At 40.8% G+C, this 16,781-nt stretch overlaps 1 protein-coding gene across 2 annotated transcripts in view; it reads left to right on the top strand.

Annotated features, from left to right (window-relative positions):
• The window catches only part of dpm1 (dolichyl-phosphate mannosyltransferase subunit 1, catalytic), a 37,096-nt gene that overhangs the window by 11,774 nt on the left and 8,541 nt on the right, over positions 1-16,781 (top strand). For both annotated transcript variants that reach the window (XR_004561227.1, XM_034172137.1), the window contains exons 2-4: positions 948-1,047; positions 9,062-9,095; positions 14,151-14,227. Coding sequence is in view for 1 of the 2 variants with exons in the window: in XM_034172137.1 (XP_034028028.1) it covers positions 948-1,047; positions 9,062-9,095; positions 14,151-14,227 (211 nt within the window). In the remaining variant the exon portion in view is untranslated. The remainder of the gene's footprint in view (positions 1-947; positions 1,048-9,061; positions 9,096-14,150; positions 14,228-16,781) is intronic.

Below are 16,781 nucleotides of genomic sequence, written 5' to 3'. Positions count from 1 at the left end.
AGACTGGTTTGTGAAAAATATTTGAGGGAAATGGTGATATTGTGTATGTGGAAAAAGTTTTAGATCTTTGAGTTCATCTCATACAAATGGGAGCAAAACCAAAAGTGTTGCGTTTATATTTTGTTGAGTGTATATCATATTATTTGTTTGATCATAACAATTCCAAAAAAGTATAATTTGTACTATCTATGATGGAATGTTCTGGGGTTATGGGGAAAAACAGCAAAAATGGTGACAAAGGTCTATTTCAGTTTGTACAGGGGTCAAAAGTTAAAGTTGCTAAAATTCAGTAAAAAAATGATGCAACTTATTGTTTGGGTTAATAGGGTTCTAATAAGGAATAGTTTGCACCATCTATGCTTAGTTATCATGTTACAGGGTAACATATGTTACATGTCATAGAATCCAATAGATGTTGAACTTGTTTGACCTTTACCTTGGAGACCAAACATTCAACACAGTCAAAACTATTCCATTTATTAATCCTTTTATTTCAACAAATAATTTGCATCATTTTGTACTGAAATTGGAGCAACTTTAACTTTTGACCCCTTTACAAACTGAAACTGACCTTTGCCACAATTTTTGCTGTTTTTACCCCATAACTCCAAAACATTCCATCACAGATAGTCCAAACTATACCTTTTTCGAATCATTATGACCAGACAATTAATGTGATATAGTTTAGTACAACTGTATTTATATCTGTTATTATAAAATTTTGCCATTAACACAATCAGATTTGTAAGGTAATTATGTTTCTTTGTTTTAAGATCCCAAACAACACATTTTCATTTATCTGAAATGTCATTCCAGAGTTTAGAAACAGCGATCATAAATTTTTTGGGTTGTTAACTAGGAAGCTAAATGCTCATATGCAGCAGTGATAGAAGCATGGAAAAAAGAAAAGTTCTGTTTAACCTGTGTTTTCTTTGTTGTTAATACAGTGGCTATGACTATGAGATAATTGTCATTGATGACGGAAGCCCAGATGGGACACAGGAGGTGGCAGAACAGCTGCAGAAAATATATGGAGAAGATGTAATAGTAAGTCCATGTGTAAATTACATATCAACATGTCTCTTCCCACAGGGGGAATAATTTAATAAAAAGTGCTTTGAGTAATCTCAAAGCTTGTTATCTTTCAGCTGCTCCCGTTATGGGTCACTGCTACATATCATTTGTTTCCTGTCTCACCCTGGCCTCTGTATCTTCCTCTTTCACACCAACCACCTGTATATCCTCCCTCACCACATCCATAAACCTCTTCTTTGGCCTTCCTCACTAATTACCTCCGCCAAGGAGGTTATGTTTTCGGTCGCATTTGTTTGTTTGTCTGTTTCTCAGCGGGATAACTTGATGAAATTTTGTGGAGTGGTTGGAAATGACAAGAGGAACAAGTGATTAAATTTTAGTGGTGATGCGTATCACGATCCGGATCCCGATGCTAACGCGTTAGCATGTCTATGGCATTTTCAATGTTAAAAGTTAGCATTAAGCAGTTGCAGCTGTCATCACGTTCGGGTGCATTTGTTTTCAAATTGTAATATTTCTTAAATTTATTTTTGTTTATATATTAATAATCTAATGATTATTATATACAATTTTAGAGAAAGAGACAAAAAGAAATAGGTCACTCTGCCAAGGAGGGAATCTCTTTAGGGTCAGTGACCCTGTGGCCTTGTTTAGAGAAGTGTTTCATAAATGTTAAAAAATTCATATATTTGCAGTTTAGTTGAATAATAAATTGAATTTTGTCTCATTTATTTTTGTCTATAAGCACATGCAATATCAATATCAGTGCTGAGATGACAGTAGCTTCTGGGAAAGGTGCAAGTTGCAATAAACTGTGATGCCAAGCGCTAAGGATACATGCTATCCAGTCACAGCAGATGAAACTTTTTTACTACTGAGCAAACATCATTGTTAGACTTTTTTAGGTTCAATGATTCCACGGCGTGTAGATGTTATGACGTCAGTGACCCCATGGCCTTGGCGGAGGTTTGCACTCTCTGAGTGCTTCTAGTTCTAAATTTTATCACCTGTTGTTAAAACCACCTGTGTAAGTGTGGCTTCAGACTGACTCCATGTTTGGAATATTACTTTAGCAAAAACAAAAGGTTGTACATTATATCTGTAGCTTCTTTCTGTCTTTATGTTCACCTCATCGTGATGTGTGCGCAGTAGCTTTTTGTATTTGTGTCACAATAATTAAGCAGGAACATGTGGTGTGTTCATAGTGAAACTTTGTGCCACTGCTGATTTGCTGACACTCTAAACTGCAGAAAGCATGGCACACGTCTGTTCTCTTCTGTACGAATATTTTCCTTTGTATTACACTTTAGCTTCAGCAGGACAAACTGCGCACACGTGTGCTCCAACACAATGGGCTGTCCAGCGCCCATTAAAATGAAAATAGTGAAGATGATTTTAAGTTATCAGCCATGATACTCTACAAATAATCCACTTGGATTCTTTCTTAGCTGTTTTTGCACCATCAGAATGAGTCTGCTGTCAGCAGACCCTTACACATGATGGAGGGTGAAAATAAAAGCAGAATTTTCTTTTGCACTCTGTCATGTCATTGCCCGGTCACACGGCATATGACGATTCCTGAACGAAGGAAAAAAGTAAAGTCACAAATTGTCGAGAAAAGGTGGACGAATGAACTTTCTACTTTTCCCATCACCAAAAAGCGCAAAAGGAATGAAAGAGGAACAAAACGAAACTGAAGCCAGTGTTAATCTTGACGCTTTAAACGAAACGTGCCTGGAGCCACTGCTGGAGCACTGTGTGTCTGCGTTAGGGCTGCAGCTATCACGTATTGTCAGTTATTCTGGCAATTAATCGAGTAATCAGATAAAAAGAACTTTTGCATTTTTAAACAACATCAACAGTCCAGGGCTTTCCCTAAGCAATGGCACAATGTCGCTGCACCATCACGCAGATTGTCAAATTTAATGTATCCTTTTCTGTTTTCCTGGGTAATCATTTCTTTTTTCACATCTTTACAAGTTTTGGATCTTTCAGGAGCTCAGCCAAAGTCTTGACATTTTCTTGAAATCGTGATGGGATGTGACTTTCTGTTTTTTGTTTGTTTTGTTTTGTTGTTTTTTTTTAGGTTGGTGGGCTGGGCCCCTGTGTGAATTTTTTAATCCCTCTTTCTCTGCAATTCAGCCAATGCACCTCAGCTGGAGGTGGAACATGCAAGCCTCACAGTCACGTTTTTTTTATTATTATTTATTTAAGTTACCGTGTTTGTAAAGCATTGTGTGTTGCCCAAAAAGTGAAAATTAATAAACGAAACACTCAGTGGGAGTCTGAGCAAAACACAGAAGAGAGAGTGGACTTCTTCCAGAGACTGTTTGTCAGTGTGGCCGTGGACGGAGCTGTAACTTGCCCGGTGTGAGCCTCTCGCACCGGGCAGAGAGAGGCTGCAGCTGGCCAGACACGCGAATAGCCACTCCCCGCAGAGAGCAGCCAGCGGGGAGTGGCTATTTACTCTAAGTGGACTAATTATGGGACTAACGGTTTCACGGCCTGTAAGCATGCTCTAGTCTTCTGTTTTTTTGTGGGGATTTTTCAGCGCCACACACAGGCCTGGCATATGTACTACAATGTTAAACGAAGCTTGGAGGCACAGAATTTGCCTCAAACATTTTTTTGTAATCGAATTATTTGAGTTACTCAACTAATTGTTTCAGCCCTAGTCTGCATCTTGTTCTGAGTTCCAGGACTCTGGGATGGAGCTCTGTAGCGCCTGAGTCCTGAAGAAGCTGCAAAGAGAAGCATGCAATTTGACCCCCTGTGGAGATCTGTGCGCACGTTGGTGGATCCACCTGCTCTGGTTGCTCGTCCATAACAAAAGAGGGATCATCCCCTTAATATCAGAATCCTCACGATCTGCTTCAGATTCTGATGATGCCCTGTGCTCTCAGTCTTTTTCAAATTCAAAAACAAACAAAAAAAACTGAAGCGCTTACGCATCATTCATAAGATGCCTTATTTTTACAAAAAAAAAACACCACCACACTAACCACACACACGCTAAATACTCCACCAAAATAAAATATACTCCAAACACGGCAAATTCTTTTTTTTTTTTTTGCATTGTAGAAATGCGCTCCGTTCTCAAAACAGTAAAGCAAACGGCATTCACATTTCCAGATATACAACAAAACACACTGCTTCCTTGTCAGGGCTGGGTACATCAGAACAAAAAAGTTCAGTCCTTCTGTGCTCCCCCCCCCCCAAAAAAAAGTAGAAAATATTGCCATTTATCTTGTTTTCTCTTTTCTCTCAAAAATTCTTGAAAGGGTGAAACAGCTAACTGATCATCTGTAGAGGAATGGTCTATTTGAAGAGTTTCAGTCAGGGTTTAGAATTCATCATAGTACAGAAACAGCATTAGTGAAGGTTACAAATGATCTTCTTATGGCCTCAGACAGTGGACTCATCTCTGTGCTTGTTCTGTTAGACCTCAGTGCTGCTTTTGATACTGTTGACCATAAAATTTTATTACAGAGATTAGAGCATGCCATAGGTATTACAGGCACTGCGCTGCGGTATTATGAATCATATTTATCTAATAGATTACAATTTGTTCATGTAAATGGGGAATCTTCTTCACAGACTAAGGTTAATTATGGAGTTCCACAAGGTTCTGTGCTAGGACCAATTTTATTCACTTTATACATGCTTCCCTTAGGCAGTATTATTAGACAGCATTGCTTAAATTTTCATTGTTACGCAGATGATACCCAGCTTTATCTATCCATGAAGCCAGAGGACACACACCAATTAGCTAAACTGCAGAATTGTCTTACAGACATAAAGACATGGATGACCTCTAATTTCCTGCTTTTAAAGTCAGATAAAACTGAAGTTATTGTACTTGGCCCCACAAATCTTAGAAACATGGTGTCTAACCAGATCCTTACTCTGGGTGGCATTACCCTGACCTCTAGTGATACTGTGAGAAATCTTGGAGTCATTTTTGATCAGGATATGTCATTCAATGCGCATATTAAACAAATATGTAGGACTGCTTTTTTGCATTTGTGCAATATCTCTAAAATTAGAAAGGTCTTGTCTCAGAGTGATGCTGAAAAACTAATTCATGCATTTATTTCCTCTAGGCTGGACTATTGTAATTCATTATCATCAGGTTGTCCTAAAAGTTCCCTGAAAAGGCTTCAGTTAATTCAAAATGCTGCAGCTAGAGTACTGACAGGGACTAGAAGGAGAGAGCATATCTCACCCATATTGGCCTCTCTTCATTGGCTTCCTGTTAATTCTAGAATAGAATTTAAAATTCTTCTTCTTACTTATAAGGTTTTGAATAATCAGGTCCCATCTTATCTTAGGGACCTCATAGTACCATATCACCCCAATAGAGCGCTTCGCTCTCAGACTGCAGGCTTACTTGTAGTTCCTAGGGTTTGTAAGAGTAGAATGGGAGGCAGAACCTTCAGCTTTCAGGCTCCTCTCCTGTGGAACCAGCTCCCAATTCGGATCAGGGAGACAGACACCCTCTCTACTTTTAAGATTAGGCTTAAAACTTTCCTTTTTGCTAAAGCTTATAGTTAGGGCTGGATCAGGTGACCCTGAACCATCCCTTAGTTATGCTGCTATAGACGTAGACTGCTGGGGGGTTCCCATGATGCACTGTTTCTTTCTGTTTTTGCTCTGTATGCACCACTCTGCATTTAATCATTAGTGATTGATCTCTGCTCTCTTCCACAGCATGTCTTTTTCCTGGTTCTCTCCCTCAGCCCAACCAGTCCCAGCAGAAGACTGCCTCTCCCTGAGCCTGGTTCTGCTGGAGGTTTCTTCCTGTTAAAAGGGAGTTTTTCCTTCCCACTGTCGCCAAGTGCTTACTCACAGGGGGTCGTTTTGACACAATGTAATAATATTTCGTGTCGTCTGCTGTGATCTCCGTTTGTGCAAACCAGGCGGCAGTTTACAGAAGTGGGACTTTCAAGTGTGGAAAAACGTCCAGCAGCAGCGGGCATTCGGGTGTGAACAGCTTTGATCCACAGAGGTGTGACATATAAAAACAGAAAATCCAGTGTGATCGCAAATGACTGCATTCTTTTCTGAACATTTGAGTCGCTCACTAAATCATGTATAAGGCAGTCCTTTTGTGCGCGCGTGTATGTGCGCATGCCCTGCGACATATCCAAACACTGAATGCATTCATCCAGAGTGAATTTGCTGAAGAGAAGGTGAAGTCTGTATGTGTGTGTGTGAGATCCACATACACAGCGCCTGTGCGTCTGTGATCAGAACTATGAATGAGCGAGTACACCACTGTATCTGTTGTTGTCCATTCGGCTGCTCCTGTTTGGTGCGCGGGGTCCCCACTGCAGATACAGCCAGATCCGCACAGGTAGTTGGCACAAGTTTTACAGCGGATGCCTTTCCCGACGCAAGTCCAGTTTTACCTGGAGAAACACACACAGGCGCTGGTGTTCCAAAGAGATGTCCCAAGTACTAACTACGTCCCACACTGCTTAGCTTCTGAGATCTGACAGGATCAGGCTAACCATCTAAATTATCTGTATCCGTATCTGTACTCGGAGTGGGTGGGGCCTAAACCCGGAAGTGGGTGTGGTTTAACCGGAAATGAGTTGGGCTTAAATCAGTACATTATTTTAAGTCTGAAATTGATATGAATTGATCAGAAGTTGCAATATTTATTGTTTATTTGAAATCTATTTACAGAACAGCCTCAAAATTGAGATTCAAATAAATGTTTTGATCACAAAAGTAAGAGAGCTATTTACAGAACAAGTTTTTTATGAACTCAGAACATGAATATTCTTAAGTGTATGAATTAATATTTACAGAACAGCCTCAGATTTAAGTTTCAATGTTTTTGATCGCAAAAGTAAGATAACTATTTACAGAACAAGTTTTTTTTTTGGGGTTTGTTTTTATAATCTCAGTACATGAATATTCTTAAGTTTATGAATGAGTAACAGAACAGCCTCAGAATTGAGATTCAATGTAGTAGGAAATTATGACCTAAGTATGCATGAACAAGAGTTGTCATACTCAACACAACTTTCTTATTATTATTATTGTTATTTTATGATCAAACTGTGATTTTATTTTTTTAACTACCTCACATTCTTGGCATTTTTTCCCCACACAAAGTTAAGCAATGTTGATTAAGTTGTGTGTGTGTGTGTGTGTGTGTGTGTGTGTGTGTGTGTGTGTGTGTGTGTGTGTGTGTGTGTGTGTGTGAGACTGAGAGGGAAAGAGAGAGGTTGTTCTACTGACCAATTTATTTTTATGAACTGCAGTGAGAAAGTGTCAGATACTGCATGCAGCCATATTCAGTAAAAATATTAATATAGGCTACTTTGTGTGTTCAGCTGTATGTGTGTAAGTGGTCTGTAAGACTGTTTATTTTTTTTAATGATCTGTGTGAACTTTGTGATTCATGCAAACATCCAGTGATGGCAGACAGGGAAATAATATGTCAGCCTTGTTCACTGTATTCTTCTCAAAAGCACCGTGTTTAGTAGGAGCAAAGTTTTCCAACTGACTTTATATCACCAACAAAACAAAGAGCAAACAAACAGTTAAAAAAAACCCAACTGGCGTGGAGACGGTGACCGACGCGACACGAACCATTTCAGCTTTGTCTTGTCAATTGCACCGTACATTATGAAGCAACTTCACCAAGTAACTTTAAATATCATACAAACTGAAATAGAGGCAAGCTGAAGAAAACCTAAGGAGTACTGAAGACGTCAACGTGAGGAGGTCAAGCTAAGCACAGAGAGATCAGTCCCTGTCTGTGTGTGAGCAAGAGGCTGCAGAGATGTGTCTGTGTAGGGAGGGGCAAGCGCTGTTTGTGACTGACCAACCACAGCGCATCAAGACAGTCAGTTACCAATGAGGATTTTCCTTCAGCACAAGCACAGATATTGACGAGTTTTACTCGTATCATGCTTGTACTCATCAGAAATGCTTTATCCATATTGGATACATGTCTGAAACGAGTATCCAGCTCAACCCTAATCAGAACTGGTAATTGAACCCGCGCTCGTGTGACTGACTGCTTGATCCACATAGCCGCAGCACCCAGTGATCAGAAACACCAGGGTTTTGGGAAAACAAAAAAAAAGGAAGAGAGACAAGACAGCGCTATCCCCCCCCAATCTGTCTCGTACATGCGCATTTCAGGTGTACAGACATCAGCAATTAGAGTTTTGGTATTTGAGAGATTTGAGAAGTATTTGGCATATTTGCAGTGTGTATTATTTTGGTGGAGTATTTAGCGTGTGTGGTGGTGTCTTTTTTTTTTTTTTAATTGGAGCAAGACGGAGCATGCAGCATGTCATCAGAGTCTGAACCAGACAGTGAGGATTCTGATGATGGAGATGACCCCTCTTTTGTTCTGGACGAGGAACCAGAGCAGGTGGATCCACCGACGTGCGCACAGATCTCCACAGTGGGTCGGATCACGCGCTTCTGTCTGCAGCTGAGCTCCGTCCCAGTGCCGAGATGCAGACACACACTGCCCCAGCAGTGGCTCCAGGTGCATTTTGTTTAAAGCGTGGAGATCAACATTAGCTTGGGTTTCGTTTTGTTCCTTTTTCATCCCTTTTGCGCTCTTGATTCACAGGCTATTCAGTGATAAAGCTCGTTTGTCCACTTTTTCTCAATGATTTGACTTTTTTACTTTTTTCCCCCTTTGTTCAGGAATCGTCATATGCCTTGTGACCGGGCCTTAAAAGTACAAACATTGCGTGATGTGTGATGACAGCTGTTGTGATGGGTCAGATTAATAAATGTGATGAATGACATACTGATGTTGCTGCTAGAATTTGATCATAAATCAGTTTCCATCTGTTGATAGTTTGCAGTTCTGCATTAAATTTGGTGCACATAAAGATTATATAGCCTTTGCTCCAACAATAGCTGAAGCCATCAGTAGTAAAGGACAACACATCAAGGTCTTTAGATACAAGACAACAGTGTGCAGGTTCTAGCAAATTAAGGATTCAGGTTCTGCAAGTAAAGTAATCTTTCTGTTCCATTTCAGGTTCTAAGACCAAGACCAATGAAATTGGGTCTGGGTAAGTTGCAGATTTAATGAACAGTACTTTTACATCGAGGTGGATGATTCAATCTGTAAAAAGTACACAGTAATGAATTTATTTACACTAACAGTTTTAGTTGTCACTTGCTAAGGAGTAGAGTAAATTTTAGTTCACATTAGTAAAGTGTCTGGAAACGTGAGAGCAGTGCATGGCGATTTCCTCATCGACTGTATATATACTGGACAAAGCCTGTGTGATGTCATCCATTGGTTTTCTATGGAGACCCGGAACAGCCAAAATGACACCCTTGTCTGAGCGTTGCTATGTTGAGCCCCGCCTGCACTGATTCACGAAGTCGAGACATAAAGGGATGGAGGGTGGGTGGCTCAGTGTAGAGTCCCTCAATTCAGAGAGTAAAACATGGCGAGCTGAAAAAAAAACAGTCACGCTGTTAATCTGTCTGCATGTAAATCCAGTTATTTTATTTATTGGCTGAAAATGATGGGTTGCTGTGCATTTGGATGCACATATAGACACAACAAAGGCTTCAACAAGCGACTTCATCATCAAAGCTTTGAGAGGTAAATTTGTTGTTCAGTCCCATGTACAGTAAAACTAATTTAAAACGTCATCATATAAACCGGATATTTGCAGCCACCGGACAAAAAAAGTCCCAATATTTTTGTATTGTTTTCCATGTAACAAACACTGTATATAACAGATTTTGTATAACTGATTTTTCGCTCACATTCGATAAAATGTCCTGTCCGATCGCAATGTATTTCCATTAAAAACCCCGAGCATGTGGAACTGGAGTCATTTCCCTGATTTAAAAAAAAACGGCCGTTCACATTTTCAAACTGGCTCAGACTCAGACCCACAGCCTGGATGTGCACCTGTTAAATCAGACACAGACAAGTGGCAACATGTTCTCAGTTGACGGCACTCTCTCAATAAAGCTCAGTATGTGGGCGGCGGGGGGGACCCTGAACACGACCCTCTCTTTGAGTCTGAACCACCAGCTAACAGCTATTTCCACTGTAAAGTTGTAATTTTTTAAAATGGGCTTCTGTGGGAATGTGCTCTGTTTTGCTGCCAGCCTCAATTGGCCAATTAAGGAACTGCACTTCCTGATTGAGTCAAAATGCGGGCTCGAGTGTTACACCTTGGGTTTCATAGGCTTTCCTTCATTCTGTTGGATCAAATTTTACTGTCTGTTCTAAAACTGCTCCACTCCTCTGCATGAACACTAAGAGCATCAAGAGAGAATATCAAAGAAATAGTTATTTTGTGATCGTTTCACAGCGGCTACGCTCTAAGGCATAAATAAATTTGAGCACCACACTCAGAGAGCAAACCTCCACCTACGCTAGTTTCCAATTCCACAAATTTTTATCTTTGAAAAATTTTCAAGGTGAAAGTCCTGTTAGAAGTGGCTTTTCATAAGTTAAAATAAAATACAAAATATATAGATAAAAAGGGCTTTTCAATGTTGAAATCAAATATATTTTATATCTCTGTGAAAGCTCTCAGTTGTCCAGGTGGTTTCCATAGTAAAGAAGCTTGAATCTTCGACTGGACTGGGTTGCTTGATGCAAGGACATTTTGCTTCTAATCACAGAAGCTTCCTCGGCTAAATTTCTTGATCTGGTAGTCTGACTTCTGGCTTGACTCTTTAAGTCAAAGACTTAACTTGACTCTAGAAATTTAACTGAGGAAGCTTCTGTGATTAGAATCGAAACGTCCTCGTGTCAAGCAACCCAGTCGAGTCGAAGATTCAAGCTTCTCTACTATCTTTTATATCCGCAATACAGATCAGATGCAGATCAAACTTACTCGTAGTCTATTCACTGAGAGTGCCAGTTTACACCTCATTGCCACATAGTCGCAGCCTTATTGTTGCTTCGTCATCACCAGAACGACACCTGCTGATTCAAGCCCAAATCAATTGTAAACACGGCAGAGGTCAAGCTGTATTCTGACAATTTTTTTTTTTTTTTTTTTTTTTATAGTGTGGGGCTTTTTTTAAGTTCAGTCTGAAGGTTTTACTAAAGCAGCTGTGGGGGACACAGCATTTATGGTTTAGAGCCTTATTTATAGTAGATGGCAATAAACTTTGGAGGGAAACCTTCAGTCTGACAACAGTGACGATATTGACATAGTTCAGAACACAGAATGGTACTTATAAAATAAATAAATAATACAGGCGATTTAGGCATGGGTGGAGGTGATAAACTGTTTTTGTTTGTTTGTTTTGCCAGCTCTTTGGTTGTAATCAACTAATTAAAAAATAGTTTACTATCTGTGAAATTAGAAAAAAGTGATGAGGAAGTGTGAATTTTTTTGTTTATTTTTTTCTTAGAAGCAATTTCAAATCTGAAAAATGACAGGAGGGACTAAAACTATCAGCTATTTTTAAAATAAATATTGTTTTCCTTCTTGAATATGTTATTAAAGATTAAAACCATTCACACAAGAAGTAAATATATAGTCTTACCTGTGTGTTTCATTGAGATCATCTTTAAACTTAACCACCTTTACAAAACTACATCTGAAAAATAATTTAATTCCTTCTGTTCTGCTTGAAGAAAACTCCATTTGACACGCGGGACTTTGGTGCCAGGTTCCAGCACCAGTTATAATCAGTTATAGCGGCTGATGGATGCAGTCTGTGTTGTTAACGAGCAGCTTTGTGCTGCAGGAAAAAGACTCCCAGCGCCTCATCTGCTCATAATGTCTCAGTCTGCATGTGACAACATTATCCCATGATCCAGAAAACAATAAAATAATCTGAAGATACTCAGTTTTGTCTGTTTTGTTTTGGTCCTCAGTTTTGTCAGCAGCCAGGGACTCCGTGCAAGTGCATGCTCATCAATATAAGTGTTCCACCTGCCATTCTGCCGGCGAAAAGTAACTGACACTGAAAACATGGTGCAGCTCCGACCCAAACCACAGGGCTGTCAGTAGCCTGTAAAAATCCATAAATTAATGGGACAATTAAGAGAAGGGTTCTGGATCTGACACCACTTCCTCCTTGTCCAGTGTCAGCACGCTGAGAAGTTCCTGTTTTTTTTTAGTAGTGTGCAATTCAAAATCCGAATACGAGGTCTGTTAGAAAACTATCTGACCTTTTTATTTTTTGCAAAAACTATATGGATTTGAATCATGTGCGCTTGCATCAGCCAAGCTTGAACCTTTGTGCGCATGCGTGAGTTTTTTCACTCCTGTCGGTTGCGTCATTCGCCTGTGAGCACGCTTTGAGTGAGCAGTGGTCCACCCCCCTCGTCAGATTTTTATTGTGAGGAAAATGTCTGAACGATTTGGAGCTTTGCTGCATCAAATTTTTCCAGAAACTGTGAGAGACAGCCAGGTGGAAAGAGGAGCGGAGGAATTCGCCACGGAGCCGCTAATGGCGCGGGACAAAAGCACCTCTGTGTTGGTCTCACAGGACATGTTCTAACATGCCCAGCTCTTGCACCATTCGGAAGATTCAGATGGCTTTTGGTGGCTGTTCAGTCGTGTGACTATCCAAGAAATTGTGGATGAGCTGGACATGCCACAACATGTCCTGTGAGGCTTCATCACAGCGTTGCTTTTGTCCTGCACCATTAGCGGCTCCGTCCCGACGCCCGAATTCCTCCGGACGTCTTTTCATGACAAAATCTCCCGTAACAATTGGAATGTGCCGAAAAAATGGTATGTCCACCTCTTCTGCCATTTCTGTAGTAGTCACACGACGTCCCGGATCAACACAGCGTTCAGTTTGGAAATGATCTGGTCGTTTCAGCCTGTCGATCGCCGCTCGGAGCGCGGCGCAACCTCTGCCATTGTGCGCCGTCTTTAAACCGGTTGTAACACTCCTTAATCTGTGTGATCCCCATAGAATCATCCCTGAAAGCCGTCTGAATCTTCCGAATGGTTTCCACCTGGCTGTCTCTCACAGTTTCTGGAAAAATTTGATGCAGCAAAGCTCCAAATCGTTCAGACATTTTCCTCACAATAAAAATCCGACGAGGGGGGTGGACCACTGCTCACTCAAAGCGTGCTCACAGGCAAATGACGCAACCGACAGGCGTGAAAAAACTCATGCATGCGCACGAAGGTTCAAGCTTGGCTGATGCAAGCGCACATGATTCAAATCCATATAGTTTTTGCAAAAAATGAACTGGTCGGATAGTTTTCTAACAGGCCTCGTATTTCTCTTCAAGAACTGCGCACCAGGAAAGGATAAATTTCAAACTGTTGTTTAATTTTAGTCTTAAATATTCATGGTATTACATGTCACCTACACTTTAAGAAAGGATACCATCCTACATAATCCTCTCAAATATGAAAGCAATTTGATCTTTTTTGTAAGTTATGAATTTTTGAAAATTTGTTCAATGTTTAAGGATAGGGATTGAATTGAATCAGTTCTTGCTTATCAGGATATGAATCCTCTGTAAAAATGTCATAGCAATATATGAAAAATTGTGGGTTACAGGCTGTTCATGAACAGACATACAAACAAACAAGGGTGAAAACATAACCGCCACTCAACTTTGTTGGTGGAGACCACACATCACATCACACAGTTGTAGTTAAAGAATTCTGTCTGAATGTTGCACCATGTGATACCCAACATCGGATTCATGAGCTACGTTGGGTCAGTGCTCACTTTCTTTTAGCCCGACATTGCAGTTGACAAGCTCTCTGGTAATTAATCTGTTAAGCGGAAAAAGGTGATATGATGATTAGTCCTCACACTATATTTGAGGACAAAACTTCTCTCCTTGACCATTCCTCAACCCTGCTAATACAATATCCTACTGATACAGTGGAGAGGACAGTAATGGCTGCCATGCAGTTGCCATACCAGTATTTTACCCTTTCAGAACCAATTATGTTGTAATTATAACAAAACGTACTATACTGTGATACACACGCATATATAATTTTTGATATCTCACTCTGAAATAAACTTTATGCCATACTGCCCAGCCCTACTTTCACTGTGTATTACGTACATATTTGTATTTTTGATCTTGGCATTTGCAAGCTGCTTTATTTGAAAAACAAAATGGTTGTTGATGACTGTTTTTCCTTTCTAAGGCACTGCTTACATCCACGGCATGAAGCACGCTACAGGGAACTTCATTTTCCTAATGGATGCCGATCTCTCTCATCATGTGAGCATAGTTTCACTGTGTGCATTAGATTTATTCCCACTGTACACGTTTACGTTTCTTATGCATAATTGTTGGCCATCTGATGGAGCTAGTTCCTGAAAGGCATTGAATGTAGCATGTGGACCTGAGGGGTGTACTGCAAAACAAAATCAACATACACCAGCTTTATATGGGTGAGATAACTTAACAAACCCTGAAATTGCAGCCACCCAATTGTAGGCCTGCCTCCCTGCACGCAGTTTGACATCAAACTAAACTGGTTAACTTGTCACTTGAAAATAGGGGGAATGCTCAAGTAGATTATTGACCAGTTGTGCTGCATGCAGATCTGTGCCAACAAGAATTTAATAACCTGCTGAAACACAAAGAGAGAAGCAAAGTTCGACCAAGCATAGCACCATACTCTATACCACAGCAAGTACACCACTAGCTGTGGCTGCTAGCTGCTGTGCATTGACTGTGCTTTTCCTTTCTTAGCACTTTATTATAAATATCTGACATAATATAGCTTATTGTGCAAGTAGTTGTACTAATGGACCATCTAAGACAGAGGTCTTCAACTGATTCCAGAAATGGCTGAGAGGGTGCAGGTTCCACCAGATGATTTCACTGATTAACTGATTCCATCTGCTCAAATAAATGGACTGCATTTATATTGCACTTTTTCATCTGTGTCAGACACTCAAAGCACTTCACAAATAATACCTCACATTCACCCCGATGTGAGGGTGCTGACATGCAAGGCGCTCACTACACACCGGGAGCAACTAGGGAATTAAGGACCTTGCCCAAGGACCCTTAAGCCCCTTTCACACCCGGGGTGCTCCCAGTTGCGCCGTGCGTCATTATGACGATGCTGCATGGAAGCAACTCAGTGCCGAGATGATGCAGCTCGGCGCCACAACAACACGAGGGGCGCAAAGGAGGAAGCAAGTCGGGCACCGAAAAATTAAACCTGTTTAATTTTTTTGGCGTCCTGTGCTCGACACAGAAAGGAAGTGGTTCCAGCGCAAGTCGGGTCAAAGAGGCATAACTCGGGGCAAAGAGGTGTTACCCGGCATGACTTGGAAGCCACACCCTCGAAAGACCACGCTACCCAACGCCAGTTTCTGATTTCTGCTGTGTTCCGTTGTTCCCGAAGTATAAATCATGCAGGATTGTTTTTATACCATGTACTCAGTTCAGTAAAAACTAAAAAAAAAAAAAAAACAAAGACCACAGTAAAAAAAAAAAAAAAAAAAATGCTGATTGCAGCTACTGCTCCTCTCTGTGTGGAGCTGTCTGGTGAAGAGAGGCACTGTGAGGCAGCTTCTTCTCTCACACGCGCATATGTGAACAATTAAAAAAATTGTCTGCAGGCAGTTAGTTCTTCTTTCCTCAAACTCTCTCATCACAGTTAAAAAAGGACATAAGTCCAGGACATGTCAACATCAAGTAGAACTCCAGACATCTCCACATTTGCTCAAGGATGGTTCATTCATCTTGCGCATCTCGCAGTCAAAGGAGGAAAGATAAACTATAACAGAACTCAGAGCGCAGCCCTGCAGCTCAGCAAAACATCAAGTAGAAGAGAAGTCAGTGCACAGTCTGTCTGCAGCCAATCTATGCACTCTGACTTCTCTGTGCAGAGAACCTGCAGGCTGCGTTCTCACCTCCTCTCTGCCCCCTGCTGCGCGCACCTGACGCAGATATTCCTGCGTCGTCATGACACCACAGGAAGCAACTGGGAGCAGCCCCAGTGTGAAAGGGGGTTTATTGATTTTCCAGTCAGGCTCAAAGTGATGTTAATCACTGAAATCACCTGGTAGAGTGGGTGGTTGAAGAAAAAAAACAGCACTCTCTCAGCCCTTTCTGGAATGAGTTAAAGACCTCTACTATAAGAAGTTTGTGTTCCAGTATTTCCGTCGAGTGAAATTTTCAGCTAACTTAATTTGTATGTTGACACAGTTATCTGTAGCTTCATGATGTTAATGAGGCAATAAGCAGGCCATTGTTTTTAATACCCCTCCATCAAAGCCACCCATCATGAAAACCTCTGGCCAAGTCTGCAAAAATAGAAGTAAAGTCACTTTGGCTTCTCCCTTGTTTTCAGTTGGGGTCACCACAGCAGATCCAAGGTGGAGCTGCATGTGGATTTGGCACAATTTTTATGCCAGATGCCCTTCTTGATGCAACTCCAAATTACATTTGAGAATGGGCAGGGGTGGGTTTGAACCAGGAACCTTCTGCACTGTAAACAAGCACCCTTAACTACTTGACCACCATCACTGCCCCCAAGTCTGCTAAGGTTTGTGTTAATAAAACAGCTGATCAGACGCAACTAAAGCTACTCTCACACAGAAGGAGTATGTGTGACAACTATTGCTGTGCTATACTTGCCGCCAGTGATGCCGGTAACGCGTTACTTAGTAACGCGTTACTCTAATCTGACCACTTTTTTTAGTAACGAGTAATCTAACGCGTTAATCTTTCCAAATCAGTAATCAGATTAAAGTTACTTCTCCATGTCACTGTGCGTTACTATTATTTTTCATTGTGGGTCGATAGCAGCATT

Source organism: Thalassophryne amazonica, chromosome 6 (genome assembly GCF_902500255.1).
Source record: "Thalassophryne amazonica chromosome 6, fThaAma1.1, whole genome shotgun sequence".
Taxonomy (NCBI): Eukaryota; Metazoa; Chordata; class Actinopteri; order Batrachoidiformes; family Batrachoididae; genus Thalassophryne; species Thalassophryne amazonica.
The sequence above is the reverse complement of the archived record's forward strand: the minus strand, read 5'-3'. Positions and strand labels throughout refer to the sequence as shown.